General features: G+C 42.4%; 1 protein-coding gene across 2 annotated transcripts in view; it reads left to right on the top strand.

Annotated features, from left to right (window-relative positions):
- Window positions 1-15,973, top strand: part of negr1 (neuronal growth regulator 1) — a 131,888-nt gene that overhangs the window by 54,156 nt on the left and 61,759 nt on the right. For both annotated transcript variants that reach the window (XM_076022652.1, XM_076022653.1), the window contains exon 3: window positions 8,577-8,702. In XM_076022652.1, coding sequence (XP_075878767.1) covers window positions 8,577-8,702 — 126 coding nt within the window. The remainder of the gene's footprint in view (window positions 1-8,576; window positions 8,703-15,973) is intronic.

Here is a 15,973-nt window from a genome sequence, read left to right on the forward strand (position 1 = left end):
TCCGATCCTCAGGATAATCATGTCAATCTCACTTACTTTAGACTGCCAGTGTGAAAAACAAAACCTGCGATGCGTCCGGATAAAATGCACTGGTTAGCAGAGTGTCACCTTACAACAAGAAAGTCAGGAAATTGATTTTTGTTTGATTCCGTAACAACTGGCACATTAGGCAAAATGACCGTTGGTGTAATTGTACCGTAAGTGTAATGAGTTGTTTGTCTCTAGGTGTGATAAACTCGAAAGCTGGGATAGGCTCCAGCACACTTGTGACCCTGAGTGCAAGATAATGAGGGTTGGGCTTACTGTCAGAATCTATAACACTGAAAAAACAAAACGCAGACATGGTGGCTAGCCATCGTTTTATATTGCAGGAACGTCTCAGAGCCTGGGGTGGAAGGATCCAATGTTCTTTCTGCTCTCAAGGCTTTTGCTGTCAGCAATTTTTACAATGGAGTCATTTCTGTTGCAGTCAGGGACAACAGAAATATCTTTTAGTTGCTAAATAAGAAAACGGACCATTGGAATAAGTATAAAAAGTAATATAATAATCCAACTTTATAGTATGATCATGGATCGATTGGTACACTGCAACAGGACATTGAGACAGCCAGAAATATAGCAAAGACAACTGAATCACATGCACACATATATGGGATATTTTCAAAGGAAACACTGATCTTAAGGCTGCAGCAGGGGCTCATGCAGCTGCTGACACCCAATACATCATCATACTGTAGTGCTCCAACAATATCACACAAGATCATTGGACCTTGAGGCGAATTCCTGCAGTACATTAATGGGGTAAATGACTGGATTCATCATACGTAATGATGTCATTATGGAATGGCGTTCATCATCTAATGTGCACTTGCTGGGAATGTGTACGTGTATTTGGCTGTTTGCTGTCTGCTACATCTCCATGAACTGCAATTCTTTATGGACGTCTCCAACATCAAAGCCATGGAGAGATCAGAGGAGGCGCCCAAAACTGCTGGCTGATGAGGTTTTATGTGTCGACCACAACGTACAGGCGCTAGGACCACCAGCCCCCACCATCGCTACGGGGTGGAAATAAATTGAAGGAAAAGGTTAGGGGAGATATGAAAACATGCCTCTTTTGGAGCAATTTTATTGCTTTTCCCTTACAGTTGCACACAGTTTCCATTTTGAAAACAACAAAGATTGATATGCTCAATAACTGTGTGGAGGAGCAGCCAGTGATATTGGAGGTACAGCTCGAACAAATTAAAAGTTTCTTTGGCAGCAAAGTGTGAACCATTGGTGTTACAGCATGACACACAAGCCTTTCGGTAGATGAACATAGGCTTTGGCGTATTGCATGAGAGTCTGGAACATGTTGTGTGTCCTTTTATGCTGCAGGGGTGTCAACCTCATTTTCAGCAAAGGCAACAGCAGCCTTACGGCTGCCGTCACACGTAGCTGTATCTGTATAACTATGTACAGTCACTCCCAAATTATCATTGTATATTATGGTAACGTTTCTGCTTTAAGTGCATTTCATACATTTTATTTAATATCTTTTTGATCTTAGCAATGCTAATTGTGTACATGTGTGGATTTGTGTAGGTGTAAAAATATTCCCTTACTCTCAAAATGTTCCACTATATTCCACTTTTGGGGAAATCTGTGGAAAATGTATGTTAATTTTTCAGTGACATCACACCATCAAGCAGGGCGTTTAAGTTGAAGATTGCAATTGTTATTTCTTCATCTCGAACAAAAGCGAGTTGTACTAACCAAATTTTAGTACATGTACTTGGACAAAAGTACTGAAACACTAGACAGTTGGACATGTGCGCTTAAAATGTAGAGGTCAGATTAAGTTCACCTCTAAAGCCTGTTTTAGAGCATTTTAGGTGCAGAAATTCCCCCTCAATGCCCATGTTGCTAAGTTTTAGTCCACAACATTCTTTCATATTATAATGTCAAGAAACCATTAGTCAAATATACAACAGATTGATAGATATCGTGAAATGTATTCCTTTTACTTTGCTCAAAACTTTCATTACATTATCTTATTTTTTTGATTATTTGTGGGAATTCCATTTGTTGGACAAGGAGTGCAATTTAGTGGCTGTATTCTGTATGTCAAAACATCAACATGCATTGTGGGAGACACTTTAAGGCCATATCGGCTTTTGCTGTCAGACATAATCAATGTTCATACACTTTTCAAAGTCTGGCGAGTTGCAAGCAAAGACGTGGCGAGCCAGATTCATCCACCGGCCTTGAGGCTGACACATGTGCTCTATTGCAATAGAGCAGTTCCTTTTTTAGATGTCCTTTTATATTTTAAAAAAATTATCATACCTTTTAATTTGTAAAATTTGCAGGGCCAAGAGGTTAGGAATTACTTGTGTGAATCCTCCCACAGCGAGGTACAACAGTTTGTCTGTTCCTGCCCTGTGAAAAACCAACTGGAGTTAATCTCCTGGAGGAATACACCACTGTTTGCTCTCACTTTCCATGTCTGACACCAAATAAAGGGCCCTGAAGTCGGTCGGTTGTTGTTGCTTGCGGTCACGGAAACGAATTTTAAAACCGTAAGGAATAGATGCATGGGAATTGTTTCATTACTGCCATGTGCATTACTGTCCCCTCAGCCCCTCCCAAACAACGCAGGGATATTTCTGTATCAGTGTCACTTCTAACGACGTGCAGTTTGGAGAAGCTTTGGATGGCAGAACTACAGAGACGAGCAGATATTTCCTCGGGATTTTTGAACCTATCAGGGAAATCTAAGAAGTAAAACTGAAATCTGCTCCATCCCCTCAATCCAATTTCAGAGTGCTGCATGCTGTTGATTAAAGACAATCTGTCCTCAGATCAGTAAGCATCTGCATTTTAATAAGATCATTACATCTTCTTGTGTTTGGACAAGAATTCTGCTCGAGGGGGGTGGGAGGTGTGGTGGGGGGGGCGCTGCTGCAACACTCTCATTGATTTCTGCGGCGAGTGTGTGGGATGATGTCGGACAAATGAAGGAGTTGAATTACAGAAAACGCTGCCCGAATTTTCCCTCTCAGCCCTCTCTTTTCCCTCCACCAATACCAACACTGTGGCCCATTACAACAAGGGCCAGCCCTCGCCTCTGTCCTCTAATTGGAGAGCTGGAATGGCAGCAGGTTTAGCCCATAATGGTTTCCCCCAATTTGGCAACAGAAGTCGTCCAGGAGAGAGTCTGTCAGAATTCACCGGCTGCAGCTCTGGAGCAACAACAACAACAACAACATAAACTTTGCATTTTAATAGTGCAGCTGTAAGCAGTTCATTAATTCAAGGTGGCATCATTACATCCACCCAAGGCGGTAGCAAGAAGGGGACACCACCCATATCAGCAGTGGCAGTTCTGAGAGCTCCGCTGTGCCTCCTGCAGGGCCCACGAAGGGAAAATTCCTAGGAAATGGGAAAACATGACAATCACAGCATCATTACAGATTGAGAGAGTCAAGAAACAACAAGCTGTATGTACTTTCGAGGTACGGGTTCTGATGATTCCAAAGTTGATCTGTCTTGCAGGGTGCTCATAGAAATACAAAAAAAGAAGAGAAACAACTTATTGGTTTGCAGGGTTTTAAGGTAAAGTGTCCAAGAAGAGAAGCATAACAGATTCCCACAGAGGGCTCTGAAGGTCATTATTTTCTTACATCTATTCAAATAATTTGTCCCTCACAAATCATCACCCTCCGCCCCATCCCACCCGTACACACACACACACACCCTTTATCGTTATTTACGAAGTACTCACATTAGGCCTCACTGTCAATTAACCATGACCACCATCTCACCCCCGTTTAATCAGATAATTCATTTGCTATCCAGCATTCGCCTAAATTTGAAAACAGTGGTGTAGTGGTGCAGTAGAGCAATGCTAAAGCACATTTTACAGTGTTTCCCCCCTTCGGTCCCACCGTAATAAAAAACACCTTCTGGAACCTCTAAACTCCACCGTGGAACACAGTTCTCAGAGGCAAGCACTAAGATCTTTATTACCTCTCCTGAAGCAAGGCATAATTGTTTACAGAAATGGCCTAATGCAAAAACAGCTTCTAAGTTTTAGCTCCGCAGTAACGGTGGAATATGCATTTTTCATCTGCATTTTTAAAGCGGATGAGCTGTGGCAAGCAACAAACTCCTCATAACTTCTCAGAGAAAAATGGTAATCTGTAAAAATTCTAAATAGACTTAAAGGAGGCGGTGAATGCTACATTGTACGTGTGAGCGACTGCATTTTCAATGAAAAACTTGGGGGGAAAAAAGCAGTGTGATGAAACAAATGCCTGAAGATAACCCATATATCCGCTGGATTTTTCTTCACCTCCGATCTTAAAAGCTTTCCCAGAATTCGCTGTCAGTAAGACCGCAGCTACTGAAGATGTTGCTGCAGCCAGTGACAACAGTCCTTGATGTCATCCTTGATGCCGTTTTTATTGCTTTGTGTTTAGTATCCAGTTTTAATAAAATCTAGACATCTCTGAATGAACCAATTTCACCACACACACATACATTATAGGCACACACAATTTGGGTCTCAAAAGTTATTGTGGTAAAGCAAAAGTTGGTACTTCTTGCTTTTTTTCTTTTGACTGTTCTATCCTAGGGTTGTGGTTCCAAATTGTATAGAACTGATTGGCATTTTTGCGATGACATAGGTTCTCGCATGCTTGGCCTGACAGGACGAACCCTTTGCAATTATCTGGACTTGGAACAAGTAGGGCACTGGTTGAGGCCAGGATACCCCCTTGAGGCTGCATTTTTGGTTTGTCCTGGTCAGAGATTAAACCTGGTTGAGGCCAGTTTAAGGGCGGACACTAACACAAGCCCGTAAACTACAAAATACTCCCAGTAGCTGTAGACACTGGGACACTGGGAGCCTGGGGTTCAATCCACGGTCAGGTCACACAAAGGCATCAACTCACTCCCTCCCTGAATGGCACTGGGCATCAAGGGCTTGACTTAGCTCAGCACTCCCTCAAGGGGTGGGTCAAATGTGATGAACAGATTTCAAATGCTCAGGTATGTGACAATTTGTACCTCAATATTTAACATAAACACAATTTGAGTTTGGGCTCCCCATTTGGCTAACCGAATAATTTAATCTGGAACTTTTCAATAGACAGGCCACAAAGTTTAAGCTACTACCTTGACGGTTGGTGCAGTGGATGTTGAAGTGATGTGTGCTGACAGGTTGTTTATGTCGGTCTTTGCCTTCCCACCTGAGGAGCTGTGGTGGTGGTAGCCCCTTTGGCACCAGGTGGTCCCTCAAAATAGTGCTGGTGCCCTGGCATGTGGATGAAATGAAATGATGAAATCCACACAAGCTACTTTTCAGCACACCTCAACAACACAAGACAATGCTGGGGCATTTGAAACTCACAATACAAATTAAACCAATGCTGCTTGTCTGTTGGAGCTTGTCTAGATCAGGCTCAGGTTTCCTTGTGACTACATTACTTTTTCTGTGCTTTGCATTTATCTGGGCAAAAAAGTTTGCCACATTTCTTTGTTTAAAGTTTGTCTTCTGATCTTATATTCTGTTCCCCACTGCGTCGCCTCTTTATTCTTTTCTGCCCAAATAGTGTCTTCCAGCAAAACAACGCAGCCCAGAGTGGATCCGAGCTGAGAAGCGTAGAGCTTTTCATCTGAACCTTTGAAAACCTCTTAGTCCCTGCATGCCAAAGAGAGATAGGATCAGTAGACAACCCCAACATTTTCAATTTTCTGCTATCAGACATTGAGGAGATGTGTCAACAGTGGGGTCCTACAGCAAGTAAACACTGGAGTCTGACAGGCAATAACCTAGATTCAACATCGCCCCTGCTGCGCTCTCACTGAAGGTCCACTACTTTCATCTCATTTAGATCCGGATCAGCTCAAAAAGGCACGCCCATCCCACTCTCAAAGCATTGTTTTTTGTTACCGGGCTGGCAGTACCACATCACATGGGAGCAAACAGTGAGAGGGCCGGCTCAAAAGAGGGCGGGATCATTGTCTTTCCTTGAGTGATGAAGGCAGCCGTTATGAGTATTGATACTTTTAATAATGGACCTTCCGCTGTTTGGCTATAAGCTCTTTGCTCTTATTACACAATTAGTGCACATGGTTACGGTACGGTGCCGATGGGCTTTTTATGTCAATGACAGATGAACAGATTTTTAGTGGTGCATCACCCATTACATCACCCTAATGCATGTGCCCGCATGCTGGCTGGAGGCATTTTCTTTTCAGGATGTCCGCCCAACCCATTAATGTTCCTACAATGTTGGAAGAATGCTTCAGGAGCCATTTTTTTTTTACATCTGCCTCTTACCCGTGGTTCCGACTCAAGATAAACTGAGCAGATGCATGTTGTCCCAGGTCAGAGTTCAAAGCTAGTGCATCTTTTATATTATTATTTTTCTGAAATGCTTTGGAGGAATCGTATTTAAATACCTGCAGAACTATGCCCATGGGTAATAAAAATATGACCTATTCACATTCACCAGTTTTTAAATTAAGACTTTTCAGTTATGGGTATACTGTTCATGCTGTGTGTTTATTAAATATAACAAGGTAAAAAACTAAATTTTTGCATTTTATGTGGTCATCTTCTGCATTGGTGCCTTCCTGCTATCAATGTCAACATGAATACGTTTCATTCACATCAGCTCTGATATATGGATATTTTATTTATTTATTTATTTTTTTGGCAAAGTGTTGGTTCCTTGATAGGCACTGCCGAGTCATGACCCCTCAGTTACCACAGCAGCTCCATGCAGTTTTAGAGAGGTGGTGACACGTGGGTCTCCCCGGTCGCTGTTTAGCTCGTCAGTGTGATGGACAGATCGGAAATATCTCAAGCTACTATGTCACTTATTTGACGTGGCTGTCTTACGAACAGTTTCTACGAGGAAAGAAGTCCTTGGAGTTAAAGCGTTTTTTCCTCATGCTTTGCTGGTAAGGTGACGATGTGTTGTCATGCATTTGCCGTGTGTCACAACAAGAGATGAACTTCTTTCTCACGCTCTACTGGAAATGGAAAATCTTCACACACAAATATATACACTGTATATATGGAAGCTTCGTGGATTGATATAAATCAAAAATTCACAAAACAACAAATTAATAGACTGAACATTATTATTGACAACTTTATTATGGCATTTTTATGATACTATACTATATATGTATACTCATTATGGGTGTGAACCAGGGTGGATGCAGCTTAGCTGTGCAGATTACTGCCCAAATGAATAAATAAATCATGTTGGTGGGTTTCAGTTGGACAAATCAAATCAAATATTTTTTTTTGTCTTTTTGAGCAGGGATCAGGGGCTAGCAGAGTTCAAAGCCCTCAACGCCTGTTGTATGGCACATTTCGCTTTGGAAAAGCTCCCTTTGGAGATTCAAATCTGGCTGATTAAAATAGTGCCTCATAAGCCTGTGTCGGTGTGTGTGAGTGTGTGTTCTCCCATGTGCCCAGGCGTGTGCCAGTGAAATGTGTGTAAATGCCTCTGTGGGTGGTTTTGAGTGTCTGTCTTTCCGCGCACACGTGTGCGCGCGCGTGCACGGTGCAGCCTAAATACCGAAGCTTTTAACATCAAAGCTCTGAGAGGATTTAAGTGCCCAGAAATGTCCTGAATAATGATCGTAAGTGATGTCCAGCAGGGACCGATTGTGAGATGCCCTCCATAGAGAAGAACCCTTTGTGTTTCATTTTATTTCAATGCTTTCTTTGGACTTACATCCATTATGTGACAGCCTTCCAAACTCTCCAAAGAGTAGAAGTAGTAGTTGTTCCTCTTATGAATCACTTCTCACGTCTTTTTTTTTTTTTTTTTTTCAAAGGCACTGGTGGGGCTGGTGATTCAAAACCTCTGTTTTTTTCTCTTGCAAATAACTTCTAGAAGCCACCAAAAGCCTCTGTGGGTGGGACTTAGTGTCTGTGCCAGGCTCTGTCAGGAGATATTAGACACAGTCACAGCTAACAGCTTAATCACCGCTCGACGGGGGTCCTACTGTGTCTTACTAATAATAAAAATAAATTAACCGAGCCCCTGATGTTGCGTCGCTTTGCATTGCTTTACAAAGGAGTAATGAGTATATCACGGACTGTCACCGTGCAGAGCACCAGAGCCTCCAAGAAATGAATGGTTGAAATGTGAATATCAGGTGAGCTTTCCCTTTAACTGACATTGGAATTCATATCAGCCACCACTCAAAGCAAAAACATATTACAAAGGAATACTGCAAAACTAAATAAATAAATAAACAAACAGGGAGAGGCTCCAGCAGACCGCCGTGACCCAGAGCTCAGGAAGACATGGGTATTGAAAATGAATGGATGGATGGAAATTGCTTCATTAGAATGAAGTGTAGAGCACAGTTGTAGAACAGTGGACCTGCAGTGGATTCTGTCTTGAGACGTACATGTTTATCCATATGTCTTTCCACAAATGTCCACTCGCTCTTGACAACCCATTCTTATTGTTCCCGGACTGCATGTGCCCCTGCGAAAAACGGCCGCAGAACTGAAAGTGCTGATGTTGTACCCGTACCTTCTGAATCCTCTGCAGTTCCCCCGAAGATCTACGACATCTCCTCCGACATCACCGTCAACGAGGGCAGCAACGTGTCGCTCATCTGCACGGCCAGTGGGAAACCCGAGCCATCCATTTCCTGGAGACACATCACCCCATTAGGTGAGTTTACTTCACCTCTCGCATGCCTATACTAATGAAGGGGCGGGAGGGTGAAGGGGAGGGGCCGGGCTGATGAATTGAGAGCGGATATGAGAGCGCGGCCAGGATCAATAGCGTATGGAGTGTGGACATGGGGAATCTGATAGTTGTGCCACACATGTGGGTATAGATGGGGGCGGGGGATGAAATTGGATGGATTTATGATAGTATGTGATGGGAGCGGGGCAGATTCATATTTTTTTTTTTACCAAAGATATACTGTCCCATATAGGCCGCATGCTCGAGCATGGCGGCTTGGCAGCTTCAGAGATACATTGCCCACCGTGACAAAAGGCCGTTGACATGATGGGATTTTGCAGGATTCATTGCCGAAACTCTCACTCTGGGTTGGCTTCCCAAAACACAAGCAAACGCTGTCTGCGTCTCTTGTGTGCTGACACCTCGCAGCCGGTTGCAAGCATGACACAGGCGTAGTTCATTCTGAGGTCAGATGTGTTCCTTGTGCCGTTCAATGCATGATATGTGTGAAAATACAGTGTCCCAAAAGAAATGACATAATCTTTAAAGCAATTATCTTGGAAACTACTAGGTCTAGCTCAATGAAATTGAACGGTTTAGGTGTTGAACATCATACGTTTATTATGGGACCAATTTCATAAGTGTTGAATATGCGCACCGCCTGTGAAAGCATATTCCAAGTCGCAAAATGACTTCTCTTAAGGAGTGATCGGCATGGCTCAACCTGAAAACAGAACAAATATAAAACATTAAATATACAATCTTGATCTGGTTCTATAAATTCTGTGAAACTTTGTGCTTATAATTTCAACAAGAATTGCCAGAATTATTGGCCTGCGAATTGATGTCAATTTCTTTGGGACACCCTGTATATCTTTCGAGAAAATGATATAAGATCATAATGTCATAAAAACTGTGACCCAAACTTCATCTCCGAACAAAATACTGTTGCGACTTTTCAGTCGTTAGGGTTAAAATACTCACGTCAAGTATCTTAATGCGGCAGAGAAAAGATCACATTTGAGATCCTCACCAGCAGCGTCATATAAAGCAGTTGGCAGGAAAATATGTGCGCGCTGGGACTTGGTGGAAGATGTACAGTCAGGGCCAAACGAGCCGAGCTGCCAGCTTTGGAAGAGAAGCACGAGTTCAGTGTGTAGTGGAGAACTGTGAGTTTACTTGTGCTTTGTCTATTTTTCACCATCACTCCCATTTATCAACTTGACTGTAGCAGTCAAACGCAGGTTGTTCTGTAATGTCGAGCGCTGACTTGGGGGAAAACTGGATTTTTGCTTTTGAAGAATTCTCTGGTGATTGTTTTGGCTAAATTGACTTCAATCCTGCCGCCACTCGCGAGCGCAAACGTGGATTTTTCACCCGAGAGGAAATCCAAAATATTGAAAATAACTCACACGCAGCAGTCACTCTCTTGGGAGTAAATCAAGTACTTTTTTTTAATGGTTTGAAAATATCATTATTTCTCACGTCACTTGCAGACAAACTAAATTATAGTGTGGGCACTTTTTCATTTGCACTGGGTAGTCACATATTGCAGGTGGCGAGTCAGTTTTTGAAACGTTTGTTTCAGGTGAGAGCATCTGTGCCTTGTGGTACAACGCCATCTTTGTTACTATGTGTGCGCTTTTTAACTGTAGACACGCCCACAAGGGGCCATCTGGCCGGCTTATGAACTTCATCATCTGCCTTGCACAGCAGTGTTTTGGGCTAAACTTGTCGGTCAGTGACATACTGCAGCTACGCACCCACTATCTCAGTCATGGTTGGTTTAGACAGGGACAGAACACGTCTGTGTTTGTGTTCATCACATGAGCCGCATGCTGCATTGAGGCCCAGGTTTTGTGCGAAAACAACCCAAGTTGTGTTCACAGTAAATCATTTTGTCGCAAGCCTTTTGGACAGCTGCTAAACAGAGAACAAAAAACATCATTAAGCACTTTGAACAGCAAATCTCCCCCCTTTGGAAACTTAATTTAATGCATTTCCCTACTGCAGCCAAAGCACTAGCCCAGTCACTTCTTGCCCTTCCTCATTTTCATATTAATAGATTAGGGCCCGCTGTGCTTATCTGATAGCTGTGAGGATGGCCACATTTATCTTATGGCTGTCAAATCCTCCTCTCTGGTCATGGCCTGATTGCGTTAGGAGAGTTTTCAGAAGATGATCAAAAGAGCCATCCTCTGAGTCCAAGTGGCAGTCACTCATTCTACTTTGAAGTGTCCACTCTTTGAAGTATGGCAGAGAAGAAATGATATGCTGGTCAAATGAAAGGGCCGAGGACTAAATGCAATCACAGACTGTCTCCCACCACATCAGTTAAAAAAAAAGAAAAGAAAAGAAAAGTGAAAAAAAAAAAGCAATTTGCCGTGGGATCTTTGAGCCAGTTATTGTGGTGAGGGCGATTTGTCAAAAGGATTTTGTACAACGGAAAAGTTGTAATGGGCTAATTACCTATCGATGGAATTCCATTAAATCTGTTAGATAGGCAGTGCAGTCAGCTCTCACTGCTTCACACAAAACCTGGATGTGCAGTGACAGCCTGCGAAATGTTCCGGTTGTAAATGCAAGCAGATGTGAAGACGATCAAGTAAAAAGCCACTCAAACCACAATCACACAAACAAACAACACATTTACAGGATTAAACGTGCAAACAAGGAGATTATTATTTTTTTATATAGTTTTAAAGTTTTTTTTTCGTTCTATACTTCGTGTTTATTCACATTAATTGGGACTTTGCCTGCCTCTGCAGCTTGGCATGTTGACACACTGGAAATGTGCTACTAATACAAATAAAATGTTTCTAGGATCTCTGAAAGGTTCAATGATTTCCTCTGTAAATGTTATGCAGGCGTTTAAAGCGGCATATCCTGCACCAGGCGAGCAGGTGAAGCCATTGTTGCCATTCGAAGCTGGGAACGTAAAATGAAGAACTATTAAGAACTACATAGTGTTGAACGTTGGCAGCGGGCTGGTTGGATGCGCACTTTTATTTATTTTTATTTGATTTATTGTAAGATTGCCAAATCTTGAGCTCAGTGCTTTCAGCTATTTAAACCAAAATGTTTATTTTTATTTTACCAAACCAAGCAGAACGCCTCAACACACATCTTCAAACTGAACTTTGAGCCTGTACAAGTACAGTAAGAACATTTGATAGTTTTCTCTCCTCAAAGTTGGCCTGAATATATATATATATTTTTTTTTTGCATAACTGGCAACTGAGCAACCAAGCTTGGAAACTGACTGGCTCCTAGGGTTTCCCACATCCAAACACTTAACCACTTAAAAAATATAGCTAGGTATGATACAATTAAGCAAGCTAGTCCACTGCAATAGACCTGTGAAACCTAAGATCTACTCAGGCTTTCAGTGAAGCAGAGCATCCTGGATACTCTCACTTTTAGACTCCACCCTTAATGGGAAACGGGAGACGGGGTTTTTACCCAGTAAATAGCTCTGCTGCAGCAGTCACTGAAGTTTGACAGAATGATAAATTGCTCCGACTGTCAAGTTTCCAGTCCCATTCCGACTGTTTTGTGTTTGCATTTTTTTCCCTTTCTTTACTCAACCCCTCTGCCAACCAGCCAGCCAGCCAGCTGCCGGCTAATAATCAACTTTGTGCATCCGGCGAATTGTGTCCGTAAACTGCCTACTGAGACGATGATTTGGCTGCAGTTGGCGGTACAGCCCATGCATACCCCTCAATTAGAGAGCGCAGAGTGGAGCGAGTATGCACACCGGACAGGTCTTCTTTGCCAATATGTATGTAGGAGGAAGTTATGCGGGGGAATCGCACTAGAAACATTTTAAAACTCGGCTGCTTTCTGCAGCGCTCTCATTACTTATGCCAAACAATGCTTGTCAGTGAAGTCCCCCTGAAATTGGCTTTAAAGTTTGATGTTTAAAGCCCTGGGCCGGGAAGACCTCTGTTGTGCTCTGATCGTCTTTTAAAATCCTCGGTGTGCAGAGTGAATATTTAGTATTTCCCCCACCCTTTGTCCGCAGCAGTTAAATGACAAAAAAACGGCTTAGTATCCGTATCAAGGCAATCATTTCTGATCCTGTGCTCCTACCAGCCTATGTTCAAACATGAAATGCAGTGAGATGAGCGCACTGTCAGTACTTAACAAAGCCGTATCATCGCTATCCACAACGCTCTTCACATTTTTATTTTACTTGCTTTGCTTCTAAAGCCCACACTTGCCTTCCGGGCTGCATTCTTGGAGTGAATGTAGTTCACAGTTCAGCCATGGGTCACAGGCAGAGGGCTAAAGTCTACTTTTATCATAGTCTTTTTCATTCCAGTTTAGTTGGGTGGATGGGAGGACAGAATTGCTCTGATAAGCCTTTTCTGTTGAGATCTGAATCCACAAAATGGAAGAGTGACCTTTGAAAAGGCTGACTAAAATACATATTTGATTGTTTCCTTGAAAGGACTCAGTTGGTTCTCTCTTTCTCTCTCTTTGAAAGAGGTCACCTCTCGACATATGCCAGCTGTGAAGTGAGGATGAGTTTTCTTCTCCGTCAGCTGTCTCAGTGGTGGCATGCTGGTATTTTGAAAACGGTGAATTTAGCGTGTTTTCTTTGTGAAGACGTGATATTGGAATGGAACTTTGATTATATTGCCAGCATGCAGTTACTCGTTTAGCTCAATTACTGACCATTCAAAGAGCTTAACAGGTGGTGTTTAAGAGAGTGTTCAGAGTGAAATTTAGATGAAGAGATATGTGAAGTCATTGAAACGGACGTTAATTGCATGTATGAACACAGTTTACTGTAGACAAGCTCAGAAACGTCTGCATCTACGGTAGTCATATCAACACTGGCCCGCCTTTAGAGGAAAGAAGAGCATGTTTTGTGTTTTAATGTAATTTCCTTTGAAATATGATCCTTAAAAATAATATGTTTTCCAAATTAGTTGGTACTGTGGAACCATGCCCACAAGTCAAGTGTTTAATTATGCAACAAACACAAGGAAGAGTAATGTCATTGTTCCTCCCTCCTCTTGTCTTTATCATATTTCTTTACTGAGATGAAAACACCTGAATCTGCTGGAATTACAATAGTGGAAAGTGAAGTGAAAGACATGAACAATGCATGTAAAGTAATATATCCACTCTGGAAAAGATACCCACACTGCGCTGCAGTCAATGTCAAAAAGGCCACTTCTCCTTTAGTTACACGTTTAGTTCCAATTAAGCCGTTGTTTTTATTCCAGTGTGAAAAATTGTCCCTCTTTTCATTGAATCGCTGTTTGAAAAGGTTTGATGCTCAGATCGGTTTTATCTCATCACTCCCTAAAGATACAAATGTCACTCCACACTTACCAAGAACCTTCTTTCTTGGAGTGGATTTGAGACTTTTGAAATGTTGCCCAGTGTAAATCATATTACTGCTGTAACTCTTGTTTTTGCTAAATCTGGACCGAGGTTGTAGGTGGGAAAGTGGCTCCCTTTTGATCCACAGTGGGTCCTCTTCACTCAGGAACCCCAGAAATTCCTCCTCCTGCCTTTTCAGTGCCAGGATAATAACTGTTTACAGTGTTGTACTTCATGGCTGTGGCTTTTCCCTCCCTGGGTTTTTTACTTGCTCTATCTTTCCCTCTATATATTTAAGATGTTTTTTTAAATGGATGAAATGCCCATTTTTCAATTCAAATGAGAGAGTTGTTGATAATTGTTCATAACAAGAGGGTCCAAGTTCTATTCATATCTTAAATAATACATAAATAAATGAAATGTCTCACTTCTCATTTCCACAGATAAAAAGGTACAATTGTCTCATTAGAATAAAAATCTCGTTATTTATAATACATCTAAATTTTGAGTTCAATGTTGTCCCATTATGTATGTGATTATTAATTTATTTTTCTTTCTTTTGCAAGGCGAATCGTTCATCATAAATTAATGGAAGATGGTTACATTTTATATCGCTGTTTTCTGCTCATTCATTCACACACTTATTGCATTGTTTTAGAATTCATACTCCAGCCAAGCTTGACAGATTGAGGCAATTCCACACACTGCTGCAGCCAAGCCAGTTAATTAAACAATAAGAGCAGTTAAGCCGTGGTGGATAGTCAGCCTTTTGTTTGACTTTCCTACATTTTTGGCCCATTTTAAAATATATGAAAGGCTACGTGAGATTTTGTGATTCCTTTCTTTTTCTTCTTCCTATCCAGCCCGTATCTTTTTGTTGACTCCGAACAGATTTTGAGCAAACAAATTAATCGCTAAATCAAGCCATGTGATTTAGTTTATCACTTTAATAAAATGAGACTCGTGCACTCCTTCTCCAACATTCTGACGGCACAGTGATCACTGCCTGACGCTTCACACACCGCACAACAACCGAAGTCAACAGTTGCCTCGGGGCGTTGATGCATTCTAATTTACATGCCTGCTTGTCCACAAACTGTCCACAAACTGTCCCTATCCAGCCAATGGAATTGCATCTGTCATCTTGTTTTGTGGCTGTGTAAGTCAGACATACGTAACATGCGCTGTAGCGAGGGCCGCAGCCTTTGTGTGGTTCTTTGAATCTTCAGCAAAGCAGCATGGAAGCAAGATCAATGTTGGTGAGAATATGTTTTGTGAATAAAAGGCTCATTTCTCTTTGAAAGGTTAACCTTGCAGCACTGGGCTGTATTCTCATCAAAACAATAGTACAAGGATATTTTTTAGTGGACATCAACTGTAATATACCATTCACCCTGTGGTTAAACAGCGAGCAGTGCCACCTAAGAGCAAGTCGTCCCGGTTGGCTTCTCTCCGTCCTCCTCCTTCTCCTCCTCTTTCACCCCCCCCCCCTCGGTTGAAAACAGATGTAAGTCAGGTGAGCTGGCGACTGTGAGTTCTCCAGAGGTATGGCTTCCCGGCTGCCTCCACACATTGACTTGTCAATGGCGTGCCCTCCCTTCCCCCCTAAGACAGCCGAAATAGGCTCCTGCCCCCCCTGCGACCCTGAGTGCAGGATAAGCGCTGATAGAAAATAGATGGACGGATAGAATGGATTGTTGGGGATGAATTTGTTTTTTTTCTTCGGCAGTATGTGCATCCCACCAGCCCGGTCAGCTATTTTCGTTGTCGCGCAGTCTCTCCAGGTTCAGCACCTGCAATCCTGTTTCCTGCCTGCAGTGCATTCGGCTAAATATGTCCTCACACAAAGTAACAGCCGGGCAGGTCTACAGGTCAGTGAGGCGGCGGTACACGCAATCAGTCATGACTCAAGGCTC

Source organism: Nelusetta ayraudi, unplaced genomic scaffold (assembly GCF_046127955.1).
Source record: "Nelusetta ayraudi isolate G7.1 ecotype Tasmania unplaced genomic scaffold, CSIRO-AGI_Nayr_v1 ptg000013l, whole genome shotgun sequence".
NCBI lineage: Eukaryota > Metazoa > Chordata > Actinopteri > Tetraodontiformes > Monacanthidae > Nelusetta > Nelusetta ayraudi.